This window comes from Eptatretus burgeri, chromosome 5 (genome assembly GCF_056783735.1).
Source record: "Eptatretus burgeri isolate ZD-2024b chromosome 5, Ebu_testis_v1, whole genome shotgun sequence".
Lineage (NCBI taxonomy): Eukaryota > Metazoa > Chordata > Myxini > Myxiniformes > Myxinidae > Eptatretus > Eptatretus burgeri.
This window is the reverse complement of record NC_140965.1, coordinates 107,399,977-107,417,476: the sequence shown is the minus strand read 5'-3', so window position 1 is coordinate 107,417,476 and position 17,500 is coordinate 107,399,977. Positions and strand designations below refer to the sequence as shown.

Genomic DNA, 17,500 nt, shown 5'->3' with positions numbered 1-17,500 from the left:
TCAGTGAAACGACAGGCAGTTTCACGTGTTTCAGAGAGATACAATGAATAAATGTCCTTGATATCGGGGTGGGATGGAGGGGGTGAGTGGGAGGGAGGATTCTTATTTCATTTTAACCGATCTCTGCTTCACGCACAGGGTGGAAAAGCAAACGAGCAGAGTATTTCACCACATGTGCAACATTACAAAACATTCATTAAAAAAATTCCACCTTCTCAAGGCAAAAGACATAAGCAAAGGATCAAGCTTCCTTCGAGTAAAAGTAACGATAACACCAACAAATTTACATTTCCAAAAAAGGCAGTTTACCCAATCAATAGATTACAGAACAGAGATTGTAAAACTATTAACAAAACTGATAGCAAGGAAGAAAGTTTTATAAAGGAATGGTTTGGAGGAAGGCAGGAGAGGGGAGAGGACAAGGGAGGGGGTTGAAAGGTTTGAAGATGTTAACATGATTTTGCTTTTGTTTATCAAAATGGATTCATTTTTCACATACTTTCCAATTAGCTACATGCGTATCCCCGTGCTTTTCCCCGATTAACTGTATCTGAATGTTTATTTTTGATGTTTAAAACAAAAAAGTTGTCACCATTTGTAAAAGTGAGAAAAAAAAATTACCCCCGTGTGGGGGTGACGGTAATCTCTATAATGTTTTTTTACTATCATAATCGATTAACCATTGCCAGATATCTCCAAAAATGACAGGTTTTGAAAATGGCGACTTTCACAACTTTCGTGACCTTGACCCTGACCTCAAATCCAGGGAAAAATATGTTGTTGGGTATCACTCATCGACCTCTACCCACATACCAAATTTCATCAAGATCGGAAGTAAAAAGTTTTCTTTGTACCGGGAGGTGTTTTTGACCATCTTCCAGGTTACGTGGCAGCCAAATGGGACGGAAATTCAAAAATCTGTCCAGTTAGATACAAGATAATATTTTTTAATATCATAATCAATAAACAGTTGCCGAATATCTTGAAGAATGGCAGACGAGATATGTTTTGAAAATGGCGATTTTTATAACTTAAGTGACCTTGACCCTGATCTTGAACCCGGACAAAAGTTATATCGTTGTGCAACACTCATCGACCTCCACCCACATACCAAGTTTCATCAAGATCGGAAAGAAAAATTGTTGACGGACGTACGTACGGACAGACATTTGGTCCGGCCTTATTAGGTCATCTCGGTAAAGATGACCTAAAATCCCCAACACCAAACGAGAACGGCACTCGGTAGAGTGCATACCTCCATCAGGTTGAACAGTTTATGTTTTGCATTCCAATGACAGACCACATCTGCATTCGGATCTGAACCAAAACCTAAATCGGCTTGTTCTCGTCACCAACCACACTCATCCAATCAAGTTTCATCTGAATCCGTCCACAACTTTTGAGATATCATGCTATATATTATTTTGGCCAAAACTGTCAATGGTGGAGGAATCACTTAAAATGTTCACCGGATCTTTACCAGAACCAAATCAATGCATCTGTCACACACCCAAAATGTCCACCAAGTTTCATCCAAATCTGTCCACAGCTTTTTGAGATATAGTGCTCACAAACACAGACAAACAACCAACCAACCAACCAAAGACTGAATACATAACTTCAGTGGTGGAGGTAATAATTTTTATTAATAGTTTTCATTTTTATTAAATTGCCCTCACAGATGAAACTTACTCCATCAGGAAGGACACGCCAGCACACAGCACTGACAAACTCACTGCCATCATCTTCCTTCTTGTCCTTCTCCAAAACGCTCTTCACAGTGTCAAACTTATAAGTGAGTAGCATTTTGGACAATCCCTTGTAGTACACATACAAAGAATTGTTTTCACTTCCTAAAAAGAGAATGGGATCAATGGGTAAAGCAATCAAAAATTATATAACAGCGCGATGTCGCCGCACTGTAATAAAACAAACTAACTAGAGACTGTTCTCACATAATGTGGAAACGTACCACAAGCAATGTAGTCACCATTCGATGCAAGGCCCACAAAGTTCTTCTCATTAATGTGGCCTTTAAATGAACGCAGACAATGTGGTTTGTTTACGTTCCATAACTTCAGCTGGCTGTCTGTCGAGCTGTCAACATTACACAAACGGTCAAATTGGAATCAAAACAAAACACAAGAAAAAAAAAGTTTCACAACCTGGCAAATATGACGTTTGCAGAGCAGACAAGTGGGATGGGTGCGGAATTTGAGACGCACGGTACGGAAATGAGACGGGGGTGATAGAGCTCAAGATGAAGGGAAAAACTCACGCAGACACGATCTCTTCACCGCAGACAAACTTAGCATAGGACACGGCCTTTCGGTGACCCTTGAAAACCATGACTGGCTGCTTCGTATTCCTCAAGTCATAGTAGTGCACACAGTGATCTGATTAACAAAGCAAAATAAAAGCTGAAGCTTAAAGAGGCTTCAAAGTGAACGCAAAATATTCCATCCAGCTCTCTTCCCATTTTTATTATCCAGTCGATCTGGTGACGTGCAGCATTTGTCCGATGTTCCGACCAATTATATAAAACACACAAGGTAAACGAACGAGGTGCTCACCTGCGCACCCAAATGCCAAATGGTAGCGAGACAGGGGACTGAATTTCACACAGCATACGTTCGCCTTTGCTTCGATGCTGCCCACTGAATTGTCGAGGTTGGTAGACCACAATTTAACTGAAGTGAGAAAAAAAAAAAAGACAACTTAAACAGAAGGTAATGTATTCTCTTGTTAAAATATTTGACTTTTTTCTTTTCAATGCAGGCAACACCAAAACTCACACAAAACAAGTACATGGCAGGTTGTAAATGTATGCCCTTGCAGAGAGTCATACAGCACTTTCCAAATGGTTCATTAGCAGGCCTGAGCACGAGGTTGATATCAACAGTTCAAATGAAATTAATTCTCGTAACTAAACAATTTCATTTAATAGAGTGCAAGATATTTCACTTATGACACCTTTCCTAAACACAGCCGATAGGGTTTGAGGAACGAGTTGGAAAAGAAACAAATGATCCCGGCAAATATTTTTGGCAACACGTGTGAGAGCTTAAATAGCAAACTTTAAAATAAAATGAAATAAAACCATAACACAACTGGAGGGGCACTCGGTCGAGCGCATACCTCCGCCACGTAATGCCTGATCCACGAGAACATATCGGGCCCAATACATTTTTGTGATATTTCCGAATCCATCCACAACTTTTTGAGATATCGTGCTACATATTGGTTTGGCCTAATCTCTCAATGGTGACGAATCGCTTTAAAAAATTATCAGATCCGGGTCCGGATTCGGATCTTCACCAAAATTGAATCAATTCGTTCTTGTCACACACCCAACCAACCAAACAAACAAGCAGAGTGGTGAAAACATAACCTCCTTCACCCTTCGGTGGTGGAGGTAACATTTGAAATACAAGTTGGGTTGGCCTGTTTGACATCGAGCCATCCGAGTACAATCCTATTCATCCCGATCCAGGTATATTACCATGTGGGCAAGCACAAAAGTTTTCATGCCAAGCTTCTTTTCTTTTCTTTTTTAAGAATAAAACATTTGTGATAATAATGTTGAAGGCTGGCAGGGATGCCAAGATGAATGCAAACTCACCTCTAAGCAGTCGAGACTGGGTTTGAATCCAAGCCCAGCAAAAACTGTCTATGTGCTACAGACAAATTAATAACAGTGAGAATCTATCTGCTCACATTTAAAAAAGATAAATAGTAAGAGAATGCAAAAAAAAAAAAAAAAAAAAAAAAAATGCAAGAACATAAATAAAGCCCAAATAAATAAAGATGGTGAGGGGACAGCAACAAGCTAGTGAAAAATTGATTCCTTCACAAGTATTGCAAGGTGTCCTTTGTAAAGAGTCAGCCTGCTTCAATTCCAAATTCCTGCCCTGGCTGACTGCTGGGGAGGCAGTGGGAAACCACCCAGTGTTATCCTTGCTGTGAGGCTGGTTTGGTAGTCACTGAATCTACCCTCAAGCAGAGTAGCAGAGTTAGGTAGTAACTTATTTGGCCCAACTAGAAAACTAATTCTGCTTACTCTCGCTTTCCATCCTCCACAGCTCTGTTCTTCATTGCACAGCCCACGAGCCACTGGCGGCCCCTGGTGGCCGCTAATACACAAATGTGAAAACAACCCATCATCGCATGCCTTAAATGCTATCAAATTGACCCAATGGTTTCAAATGAGTGTTCTAATGTGAAGCATAAAAGTAACATAACGACATCAGTATATGGCAGTTTCCAAACAATTATGTTTGCAGCCCAGTTAACCACAACAAAGAAGAGTACGTGGAGGTGGGGCATAAAAGCAGCCATTATGGAGCCCTGCAGGCAGTGTGGCTGCTGTCACTGATGTCTTATCAGCAAAAGAAGCCCTCTTTCAAAAAACAACACTTTATCATCGCTCTACAGTCTATACCCACCTCTCTCCCGATCATCACAATCCCCCCACCCACACCTCGTGATCTATATTTCTGCTCTCCACATCACTTGCTGTCATTGTTCTCCAGATATCCTTCTGCTGTCCAAGCTCATGTTTTAAAAAAAAAGAAAATTCACGAGCAAGGGAACCTGGCATTGCCAGGCTACCCCTCAAACTGCCTCCTCCCACCCCACCCCTTCCTCCTTCCACACCACCCCTTCCCTTCCCCTGCCTCCTCCCATGCCACCCCTTCCCTTCTCCCACCATTCCCTCCCCCTGCCTACTCCCACACCCCATCACACCTCCACTCTTCCCCTCTGTCCGCTCACCAAGGAATTTTTTGTCGGGTTTTTCACAAAGTTTGGGAAAAAATAATTATTGAAAATAAAACCTGCTTTGAAGTCCTACCAACCTCCAACTTGCCACGTGTCATGTCGAAATCTGCCTCCTGAGGGAAAAATTCATTGATATGGCCAAAATAACTCATGGTATACACGGCAGATGTTTATCCTCATCACAATGTAATGAATCTGGGGTGTGTTCAGTTACCAAGTTTCTTAAGCACTCAAGCAAGCACTAGTTAGGGTTAGCGGACTGCTAGCTACTTGGTAACTGAACACGTCGCTGGACAACCTCGACAGCACACAGTACATGCAAAACACCAGAAAAAAAGGACACCTTTTTTGAAATTAAATATTTCAAATGTTAATCATGACCATTTTCTTTGTCATGAAAACATACCCTTGTTCAGTTTTAAAATGTACATCAACTCAAACGCAATGTTGAGTGTACGGAAGTGTACGTGTCCATTTCATGTAACTTTAGAGTGCAAGTGAACATCATAAATACCTTTCGGGAATTTCCCTGGACTCCCAACTAATTACGGATGTAGGCATTTCACGACATCACCAATTTTAATGTTTATCCACTTCATATCATTTGAGAATTACATGTATATCAGTTTGTTTATTGGCCTTGAAAAGTCAGGCAAAAACAAGAAGTATTTTTTTTTTTTAAATGAAAGACCACGATTTTTTCCTCTGCATTATGAGAATGTACCTTCATTGGGCGGTATGCACTACAACGCTGCCACAATTGCTGCAAACAAAACATGCATTACCTCGTTTGAGTTGCAATCAAAATGTACCTTTGTTTCCTCAAAACGGTACCTTTATATAATGATAGAAGACGCGTTGTTCGGTCTTTAAATGTACATCACAGGCCGAGGATCAGAACTACGGGCGAAAAAGATGGTGGCGATTTCTGGACGGCTGGAGAGAAAGGTGTGGCCTGTGGAATGGGCAGTGCTTGTGACGTGAAGGAAGAGAGGGGAAGGCGCGGCCTGTGGAATGGGTGGCATTTATGACCCACAGACACAAACTCAGCTTTATAGACTAGATTGTCCCTTTCAGATTAATCATAAATTCTCTCCGTTTCAAACTTGTTCTTGCAGTTGTGCTGCTGCATCAATCAAGCGATGGTCGATCCTTCACGGTTTATTCGTCCCAGCTCTCTCGCTCTTTCTCCAATTATACCACATCCTTCCACCCAAATTACTCGTTTCCCACTCACTGGGCGGTACACAATTGGCCATTTACAACAATATATCAAGCAGATGCAATGTATCCTTCTGGAAAGCATTCATCAACCATAATTTACCCTTGCAAAGCTACTGCACAATAGATTTACAACCTATTCATTTTTTTCATTCCGAGAAGAGCAGCTGATGCTGTCCCCAAGTAGATAAGAGCAGGAAGTTGGAATTTTGCCAGGGCCCAGGCAACAACTTGCCTCCTTCGCGAAAGGCACTGTTGGATCTTGAACGTCCACAAACAACCAGTGATGGCAGATGGGTCCTCCGATTACTGGGCTTCCGATGGATGGCACACGTTGATGCATGTGAAGCAGGGTGAGCTTATGTTGCTGGATTGAGATTTAAACCTTGGCTATACAGCTCAAAAGGTGAGTGCACATACCTCTAAAGCTATCCTGCCAGCCCATATTACCGATTAAAAGTTGACAAGAGCATGTTTGCTGCAGTGGGAAATGAAGGGCAGCAGACGTTGAGCATTGATCTTTCATTGCAACAGAAAAGGAGTCACATTATTCAACAGGATCAAATCATAACTACAAGTTGGTCTCCAAAACAGAACAACTGCATCAGGGTTCTCCACAGGGCTAAGTACTTACTTTGCGATCCTCAGCTTACAACATTGTACAAAGTCTTCTTCTGGAGTTCTGTGGATTTTGGCTCCCCTCCCCCATAGATTGTTTCTGCTTCCTCATGTCTTGTCACCCTTGAAGCCCTGGGATCAAAGGCCCTCAGTGTGATTGGAATTTTACATCAGGGAGTTGAATCTCAGCGTGGACTTGCTATCCGGAGACAGGTTGGTGGGTTTGGATTATTTTATCGGCTCTATTTCTGATGTGCTGAATTCAAGCCCCTGCTGTGCCATAAACAACTCTGGGTGGGTTGACCCACTTTGTCATCCTTCCGAGGTCAGTAAAATGAGTACAGTAACAGCTTACTGGGAAAAATGAGCCAAGTCCTGCCCTTCAAAGTTGCACATTTCACCAGCAAGACTTTCATTGTTATGCTCCACAAGGGCAAACCACGTTCATCTCCAATCCTTCATCCCTCTCTTCCCGAGTATGTTTTGAGCTGTTCCATCCAAGTTTTCAGGTCTGCTGCCCACCAACTCCTTCAAGGTTGACTAATCTCACTGAGACCTTATTACACCCATCAACCACTTCTCCCCATCTTCTGATGGCATGACTATGTCCTTTCTCTTGGCCTATTTTTTGCCTGTTGACCGTTGGCCTTCTGTTATTCTGCTCTTCCAACCTGCATATAAGTAAAATTAAAAATGCCTTATCTTCACGGATGAAGCTTCAGATGCCTTTATAGTCTCGAGACAAATTTATTTGTTTAAGGATATTATAACATTGTCATTTTTACCTCTGCCACCGAAGGTAAAGGAGGTTTGTGTGCACCACTTTCTGTCTGTTTGTCTCTCAAAAAGTTGTGGACGATCCGGATGAAATTTTGTGGACAGGTTAGGTGTGTGACAAGGACGAACTGATTAAATTTTGGTGAAGATCTGGATCCAGATCTAATAATTGTTAGGATTCTTCAGCATTGAGAGATAGGGCTAAACCGATATAAAGCACGATATTTCAAAAATGTATTGGGCCAGGTATGTTCTTGTGGATCAGGTATTGCGTGGTGGAGGTATGTGCTCTACCGAGTGCCCTTCTAGTCTTGTTAACGTAATGGTACAATGAGCAAGAGTAAAGCAGAACCTTTTGCGTCATCTGATCCCGATGCGAGCAGTTTCGGGTCCATGATGTTGAAATCCACACTCCAACACCTCTTTTCGTGCTCCTGTGGCCCAAAAATTACACTTACAGCTCTCGTCACTGTACCTCTTCAGAATGAATTGCGCGAACAAGTATCGAGAAAGTTTCAAATGAAGCAGAGATTAAACATGGCACAAAAGTATGACATGATTGACAGTCAACTGATAAACAGGAAGCCAAACAGCAATTTCATTCCATACACAATGTTGTATTCCAGATATAGTTTTCAAGTCTTCAACATAAATTGTGTTATAATGAAATGCCATCTTAATCATTGTGTAATAAATGTGGAACAGTGTGCATCTCAATGATTGAGTGTCAGAATCATTGCTTCTCATCTTTCAGGCTAATCCTCAAGTTGGGTAAAAATCTAAAATTAAAAAGCTCAGGCACATGGTGAAGGCACATCGTCGAGTGGGTGTTGCCATATCTGTGAAGAATTCCATTCTTCACCTTCCATATACATGTTAACCCCCACAACGCCTCTGGAAAATCTCTGGCTGTATATACAAGACATGGCCAAAAGTAGCTGGGCACCTGCTCGTCCAACATCTCATTCCAAAATCAATGGCATTAATATGGAGTTGGTCCACCTTTGCTGCTAAAACAGCCTCCACTCTTCTATGAAGGCTTTATACTAGATGTTGGAATATTGTTGCGGGGATTTGCTTCCATTCAGCCACAAAAGCAGAAGTGAGATCGGGCACTGATGTTGGGGGATTAGGTCTGGCTCACACTAAGCATTCCAATTCATCCCAAAGGTATTCAATGGGGTTGAGGTCAAGGCTCTGTGTAAGCCAGTCATGATATTCCACACCGATTTCAACAAATGGGGTGTGGCGCTGCCAGTACCTGTGCGGGAGGACGAAAGTCCGTGTCTTCAGGTCCTTGGTGCTTCCAGTCTTGCTCTATGGATGTGAGACTTGGACTCTGATCAGGGATCTGAGACGGAGACTTAATTCCTTTGATACCAGGTCTCTTCGGCGAATCCTTGGCTATCGCTGGTCGGACTTTGTGTCCAACGAGTGGTTGCTGAGAGAGACTCAAAAGAGATTTGTTACTGCATTGTCCGTGAGTGTCAGCTGTGGCTGTATGCACATGTAGCTCGGTTGCCTGACGCTGATCCTGCTCACCAGATTCTTTCAGCGAGGGAGTCTCATGAGTGGAGGAGGCCAATGGGCCAACCACGTGCCTCGTGGTTGCAACAGGTTGACCGGCATCTCAAGGAGATGGGGATGGGCCTGGCATCTGCCTGGGGGATGGCCAGACGGAGGCCCCTGGAGTACCGACGGAAAGTGGACACAGCGACGTGCTGCTCTGGCGAATGCTCCCATACCTGACCTGACCTGACCTGATCTCAACAAACCATTTCTGTATTGACCTTACTTTGTGCACAGTGGCATTGTCATGCTGAAACAGGAAAGAGCCTTCCCCAAAACCGTTGCCATAAAGTTGGAAGCACAGAATCGTCTAGAATGTCATTGTATGCTGTAGCGTTATGATTTCCCTTCACTGGAACTAAGGGACCGAGCCTGAACCATGAAAACAGCCCAAACCATTATTCCTCCTCCAACAAACTTTACAGTTGGCACTATACATTTGGGCAGGTAGCCTTCTCCTGGCATCCACTAAACCCAGATTCGTCTGTCGGACTGCCAGATTGTGAAGCGTGATTCATCACTCCAGAGAACATGTTCTCATTGCTTCAGAGTCCAATGGCGGTGAGCTTTACACCACTCCAGCCGACGCTTGGCATTGCGCATGGTGATCTTAGGTTTGTGTGCGGCTGCTTGGCTATGGAAACCCATTTCATGAAGCTCTCGACGAACAGTGCTTGTTCTGACTTTGCTTCCAGAGGCAGTTTTTCCATCGGCTGCAACACACAACCGAGTTCCAGATGATTTTTTCCACGCTACGTGCTTCAGCACTCAGCGGTCCCCTTCTGTGAGCTTGTGTGGTCTACCACTTGGTGGCTAAGCTGTTGTTGCTCCTCAAAGTTTCCACTTCACAATAACAGCACTTCGTTTACTGGGGCAGCTCTATCAGGACAGAAATTTGATGAACTGACTTGTTGGAAAGGTGGCATCCTATGACGGTGCCACGTTGAAAGTCACTGATCTCTTCAGTACGGCCCATTTGACTGCTAATGTTTGTCTATCGAGATTGCATGGCTGTGTGCTCGATTTTATACACCTGTCAGCAATGCATGTGGCTGAAATAGCCAAATCCACGATTAGAAGGGGTGTCCACATACTTTTGGCCATGTTGTGTAGCTCTCTGCAACCACTTAATGTTTGTTTTTCTGTGTAGCATATGGTGCACTGCACTATTCTCAAATTCTCTTGACATAAATCAATTCATACCACTCTGTTACTCATCTGTGGCATTTTCAATTCCACAATGCCAGCGAGCTGGGTGTCAGCTGTGTAATGAGCCATGGCATTGCAGCAAACGCCTTCTGTAACTCTGTGGGGATGATCCAATCTGTAAATTCCCCAACACAGATTTCTGCAACTGGTACGTTTCTCCCTCCTGGACCTGACAATGACTCACTTTCCTTTTAACATTTGTTCCTCATCTGCCCTTCTTCGCTCCTCTGATCAACGATCAAAGAATAACCCAACAGGGAGCAAATTTTTGTCACTCAGTGAGGCTTGCAACAAGTGTGTCCACCTGCAGGCAAGCCAGAAAGCATCTTGCTCATCACAAAGCTGAACTTACCAACCAGTCTTCTATCTTCCTCAAAGTGTTGTTAGGGCCTTGCAAAGTCATTTTCTGGTGCATGCCACCTTGCCATTCCCTTGATCACTTCAAACGACCTCCCTCAGACTCCCCTCAAGACAAGACAGAATGTTTCAAGTGTGTTGCCTCCAAATCACGTGAACCGTACCCTTCGTGCTCTGTCCCACCACATTCTCGACTGTCATTCACACCTGAACAGGTAGAGAAGGTTTTGTCTGCTTGATTCTTTAAATCTGACCCGTTGCTCGGATTGTCATCTGGGCCCATCAAGTTTCACAATCTCACCCTGTTGATGCAGAAAGATCAATAAACAAACTTGTCTCCATTGCCATGGTGAGCAACTGAAAGGAGTTCAGTTTCTTGAACTTTAAAAACATTTCCATTATCCATGACCACTCCTGGGCAGACCGTATTGCAAAGCTGGCCTCAAAACCCAGCAAAGGACTAACCATCCATCACTCAACTAAAGACTCAATCGCTGTTGCAAATCATTCCTTGAGAAATCACAAACATTCACAACCTAATTAGCCATTGTATTGTTGTGGCCAAGAATATTGGCACCCTTGCACTTTTTTCAAATAATGCACCATTTCTTCCAGAAAATTGTTGAAACTAAACAAAAGACTGAAAAAAATTACTAAATCTTCGCTATGCCACACAGAAATCCTAAAATAGCCAGACACAGGACTGTCGCCAAGCATGGATAATCTCAAGGCGACAAGTCCATCTCCATAGACCGTGATTTTCCTGTGTCCACCGTACGCAATGTTATCAGGATGTTTAAAGGTCCCATGACACTCAAAACTTTCTGGTTATTTATATATTAACATGACCTTCCAAGTGAAGAAATCAACCATGCTTCTTTTTTAAAATCTAAAATGGGATAATTAGACCAATATTTCGAAGGTTTCTGGTGCTTTTCACAACTTGCAAAGCCCCGCCCCTTAAAAAAAGTTGAATTCAGTGAACCGCACAGAGTGGATTGACGAGATTTCGCACGCCGTATAAAGTACGTACAAATACATTGTGCACGTGTTTGCGATCTCACTGATATTTTCCTGTGATTCCTGTGATTGTTTCGCGGAAAAGAAATTCTGCTTCTGAGCCGTGTATGCACATCAATCACGAGGAAATTATTTATCCCTTTACTACCTTGTCGTAGTCGTGTACAAATCCAATACATGTATCCACAATAAAGGGCTATACCATGTCCACAAGATATTAAATGTGACTGTTGAACCTTTCCATAAAAAAAGAAACTTATAGGGACATACAACTAAAATACTAAAGATTAATATTGCATCATTTCAAGGTGCAAGGAGATAATTTTAAAATCAAACAATGTGAAAAACCTGCACCCACATTTTGCAGCTTATTGAATTATTTGTTGAAACCAGCCTGCTGGGATAGGTACGATTCCACATACATGCAAGCCAGGTATGGCTGCACTCGACAAACATGGGTTTATTCTAAAGTGAAGGTACTGCTTCCATTGGCTTGCTATTCATTAACATTTAGCCAAAATGCTGTAATAAATGAACAGGGAAAAATATGTTGGCACAACTATGAAAGACAAATTTATCTGTCCTATTACACAGCCTCATAGCCTCAGGACTCTTACGCATTGACTTATACATTGTGTGCATGCTAATACAAGTTACTTATCAACTCCAGAGTCTAGACTCGTCCGATAAATCCGTCGTCCGTACGACTGGCAAGATAAATCTGACCTGCTGCAGCTTTCTTTTATTATTCTCTTTTCTTCATTGTTTTCTACTGGCGCGACATGACGACAGTCGGAATAAAATAAATAAAAATGCAACAGAACCTCAGATTTATCGGACTACTCTAGATAATTGGGTCACAAGATGTGTTCTGCACACAAGTTTTCATCGTATCCGGACAGCAAGATTGCTTCGTTTTATGTGCGGAGAGACACGGCCGATGACATGCGCTGGCATTACAAATCATTCGCCGCAGAGAAACATGTCCGCTGCGCTGCGCTGGTCACGTCACCGCACTAAAATATTTCTGATATCGAGCAGTATGCAAGTCGAATTTACATTATTGAATTACGAATATGATTTAGTCTAACCAGTTGTTATTGCCAAGTCTTCCTTCGATGTCCTCCCGATCATCATGAACTCCGGGAATTTCATCGGCATTTTCCTCTGCTTGTCCTGCTTCGGGCTCGAACTGGTAAGGCCGTATTCCATTTCCAGCTGCCTGAACTTCACCTCCCGCAACTACGTTATCCGACAATTCTCCATCTGATTCAGACCAAAATTCTTCATTTCTCTCACACTCACTGTCGCTACCAGACAAATCAAAGTCCATGTCATCCATTATTCAAAACCAAATGTTTGATTTTTTTTTAAAGCAGAAATGAACGAAGCAATAGAGTCGACCAATCGAATCACGTAGACCACCAACCCGAGTAATTTACGTGCAGCCTTTGTCGTCCTGCAGTTGACGCCATGTGGGTTACACGCCCCTTTCAGTATATTTTGGCATAATTTTTAGGGGCGTTCCTGAAGAGGTTTGTTTTTTTTAATTTCAAATTTTACAGAACGAGTATTGTGAAAAAAAAATTGTCAGATCTGAAATCACGATGAAAAACTCCAGTAGGATATATATATATATATATATATATATATATATATATATATATATATATATATATATATATATATATATATATATATATATATATATATATATATATATATATATATATATATATATAGTCATGAGCCACTTAACGACGGGGTTACGTTCTGAGAAACGCATCATTAAGCGACGTCGTCGTTGTGCGAACATCATTTTTTTTTTCGTTTTCGAACATCGTACTTCCACAAAACTACACACCTCAGCTATATGGTATAGCCTATGGGTCATTCCATGTCAAATCATCAAAGAATCTGCCGTCATCTCTCAGATTTTTGCAAAACTTTGGGAACCAATTGGGACCCATGAAAAACAGCAGGAACTCAAATATTTTTGCTAACAGCCTCTTAATTAGTGAGATACAGACTAAAGAACTTTGGACTAATTGGCACGACGCCGCGAATTCAAATGGCCATATCTCTGAAAGTATAACACCGAGAGAGCTGGTTTTGGTGGCATTTTAAAGGTATTTTCATGCCCTATGAATATGTCTGGGCAACATTTTCCTCCCTCCAACCACAATAAAGTTATCACAAAATATAAACTTCAATCGTGAATCCCCAAAAAATTTATCCTTCAAATTTCCTCATTCATCCCAGAGGAACATTATGATGTCAATAAGCTTCCACATAAGTTTTGTGATGGGCACTCCAATAGTTTCTGAGATATGAGCAATAATGTACATGTACGTATGGCATATAGGTTCGAAAAGCAGAATTTGTCATGTATTATACAATCATTCTAACCTAGCCATGACAGGGAACACAGGGAACGACCATCAATTGCTTTGAAGTATCATATACTTTCATTTTCAACTGGGCCTGAGGGGAAGAAACAAGTGCTGCTGTTGCTGCATTGAAGAGGAAATTGAAAGCCTAAGTCAGGTTAGTGAACACTGTGTACTTGAACTCACTTATTGATTGTATAATACATTACAAATGCTGATTTTCGAACCGATGCGCGGGTAAGGCCCTTCGGTCTCGTGGGCCTGACCGTTTATCCAGGCTCCACGTAACATTCGGTCCACGGACCTGTCTGGCACCCTTGGCTTTGGGGGTGGCTTTTCTTTGATTTTTCGGATAAAGGCATGTGGTGGCGCCGTCTCGTAAAAGAGACTTGTTTATGTGACTGTGTGTGCGAATAAAACCCATTATTCGGTGGTAATTCTTTTATCTGCTTGCTTTGACTGTCCATACGTGCATGAATTATTGTGTTCGCTGTATATACGTGTGGGTTTGAATAAATGTGCCTGTTGAACTGTTTCCCGTTCGTTGCGTCCATTTCCCTTTTGAAAGTGCCATCTTGCATCACGGAAGAAATTGGTAGAGGGGTGTAAGCACCTGGTAAACAGAATCACATCCGTCGAGGTTGGCGATAACACCGCTCGGTTGTCACTGCAGCAAGGAACGGACCGCTGAAGCAGTTCGTGTCCTCGGCCGACCTGCGGCGAGTTACGATCGCCCGGTCGATTACTCGCGCAGGTACTTCGGTAGGTCGAATTTGGTGAGCAACCCTATCCTGCGCTTGTGGGCAATTGGCACGATCGTGGGGAGGTTAAACCCCCACCCGTGACTAGCTCCTGGCGGTAGTTCCAAGGAGGGTCACGACTGAATTGTCCGTCCGGTGTGCGACGCGGTTGCGATTGGAGTTACGCAATCGCTCGCACGCCAGAATTCGCAACAATATTATATATTTTATATATATATATATATATATATATATATATATATATATATATATATATATATATATATATATATATATATATATATATATATATATGCAATTTCAGTACTTTTGGGTGTCATGGGACCTTTAAGGCCTATGGTACTGTTACCAACCTCCCTGGACGTGGCCGCAAGAGAAAACTTGATCGAAGATTGCATCAAACAATTGTTTGAATGGTGAAGAAAGCACCTCGATCAACTGCCGAACAGATTCAAGCTGACCTTGTGACACAAAGTACGACAGTTTCAACTCACACCATCTGTCGCCAACTCAATGAAAGGGGGTTCCATGGTAGGAGACTCAGGAGGACCCCATGAGACACATAAGAAAGGCCGACTGCAATTTGCCAAAACACACCTGAACAAGCCAAAATCATTCTGGAAAAATGTCCTGTGGACTAATGACACCAAATTAAAGCTTACTGTTAAAGCACATCATCTATATATTTACCGAAAACAAAATGAAGCCTTTGAAGAAAAGAACACCTTCCCTATCGTTAAACATGGAGGAGGTTCAGTGATGTTTTGGGGTTGCTGTGCTGCCTCTGGCACTGGGTGCCTTGAATGTGTGCATGGCATCATGAAATCAGATTACCAAGGCATTTTGGAGCACAATGTTCAACCCAGTGTCAGAAAGCTCGGTCTCTGTCAAAGGTCATGCAGCAGGATAATGACCCCAAATACACTTCAAAAAGCACCCAGGAATGATTCAAGACAAAATGCTGGACTGTTCTGAAGTGGCCAGCAATGAGTCCAGATCTAAATCCCAATGAACACCTGTGGGGAGATCTGAAAACAGCAGTTGGGAGAAGGCACCCTTCACATCTGGGAGAACTGGAGCAGTTTGCACAAGAGCAGTCGGCCAAACTACCAGTCGAGAGGTGTAGGAAGCTCATTCATGGCTTGAGAAGTGCTTGACTGCAGTTATTTTGTCCAAAGACTGCTACCAAATATTAAGTCCAGGGTGTCAATAATTTTATCAACACCATTTCTTTTTAATTTCTGATTTAAAAGGATATATTAATTTCTGAATCAAAAACAAAGGTTCTGTAATGTTACCAGAGAAATCAAGAATTGTGAAGACCAAATACTTTTGTCAATTTAAAAACTTATTTTCGGAGAAAATTGTGAGTTATTTGAAAAAAGTGCAAGGATACCAATATTTTTGGCCACGACAGCAGCTCAATGGAGCACTGCCCTCCTTTAAAAATTTTGAGAAATCAGATCAATTTCTCCTGAAATATGCGGAATCCTATTACTTGCATGTTTCAGTTTTCCCCACTGCTCCCTTTTTCCGTTCAACAATTCCCCTATGCAGCCCTACGGTCTGTTTGTTGCCTTTGTACCCTCCGTCACCTTGCTCTTCCATGAGCATCAATCTAGTAGAAAACTAACAAAAATTAAGACATCAGTAAGAGCAAAACCACCAACAAGAAGCAAAACATTTTGAACTACTTTAACCAAAACTTCCAGTTCAACCACACAAAACGAAGCAGTAATTGGTGTAGAAAGTGGAACGAGCCAGGTCACGTAATCTTTCAATGCCTGACCAGAAAACTTTCCATTTTTACTGTCAGGAGGAGATGAAGAAAACCCATAATGGGAAAAACACAAGGGTTTGAAACACTCCTCCAGTTCATGCAATTGTAAATATACATTTGCTCAGGAGATGTAATATTTTTTTAAATAAGAAAGCAGGTATAATTAGTGAAGGTGTGCAATTAGTCTGCAGATGACAATTGCATGATAGAGCTTTTGTGTAGTATATAATAATAACAATAAAACAAAATGACAACTTGACATCATGCACAGTTTGTACACGTACCTGAAAGACTTTGGTTCTTTCTCCCGTAACACCGTCCCACAGAATGACCGTTCCTTCATAGTCGCTGCTCGCCAGTAGACCCTTGTGGTAACTGCTCCAGCTGATGCAGCTGTCAATAAAATTTTATAGACAATGTCAGCAAACATGAAACAGAACAAGTTTGCATTTTTGTGTGTGTGAGAAAGGAGGCAACAGATATAGCTTTAAACAAAAATATATTGTCGATTCAGGGGGTCCCGCTAATGTAGAACCTCTGCACCGGTTGGTGAATGGCCAAACGATGCTGCAAGCTACTGTGAGTGCACAGCACTTGCTGATCTATCCATGCCCCAATAGCATGAAACTGTTATCTAGACAATACTCAAAAAAAGTGCACGGTTGACCAAAATAAATTCCCTCCCTGCAACCCATTCCAATCGACCGGAGGCTCGCTTATATTTCAATTTTCATGTCGCGGTCGTCTTAGTCAGTGATCGACTACGATCCACATTGACTGAAATCTGCTGCGGTGGTCCACTAGAAATACCAGCTCCTAAAGGCAGTGGTAAGGGAGTGGGTTTTTTTTGTCCCAGACAAGTTGCACAACTTCTGGGAGTTAGAGTTATTATTTCGCGAAAACATCCAGTTTTCAAGTTATTCAGTCTAGCGGTTTATGCTATTAAGGTTTTCATACAGATTCTTCTGTCGATATAATAATACGCAAAAACGATATGGTGGGGGGAGGCGGGGGGAGTC

The 17,500-nt window shown here is 42.2% G+C and overlaps 1 protein-coding gene across 2 annotated transcripts in view; it reads right to left on the bottom strand.

Moving 5' to 3' along the window:
- The window catches only part of COP1 (COP1 E3 ubiquitin ligase), a 72,837-nt gene that overhangs the window by 12,467 nt on the left and 42,870 nt on the right, over positions 1-17,500 (bottom strand). For both annotated transcript variants that reach the window (XM_085883286.1, XM_085883288.1), the window contains 6 exons: positions 16,766-16,874; positions 7,748-7,829; positions 2,574-2,690; positions 2,279-2,396; positions 1,973-2,097; positions 1,693-1,853 (listed from right to left, as the gene is read on the bottom strand). In XM_085883286.1, coding sequence (XP_085739412.1) covers positions 1,693-1,853; positions 1,973-2,097; positions 2,279-2,396; positions 2,574-2,690; positions 7,748-7,829; positions 16,766-16,874 — 712 coding nt within the window. The remainder of the gene's footprint in view (positions 1-1,692; positions 1,854-1,972; positions 2,098-2,278; positions 2,397-2,573; positions 2,691-7,747; positions 7,830-16,765; positions 16,875-17,500) is intronic.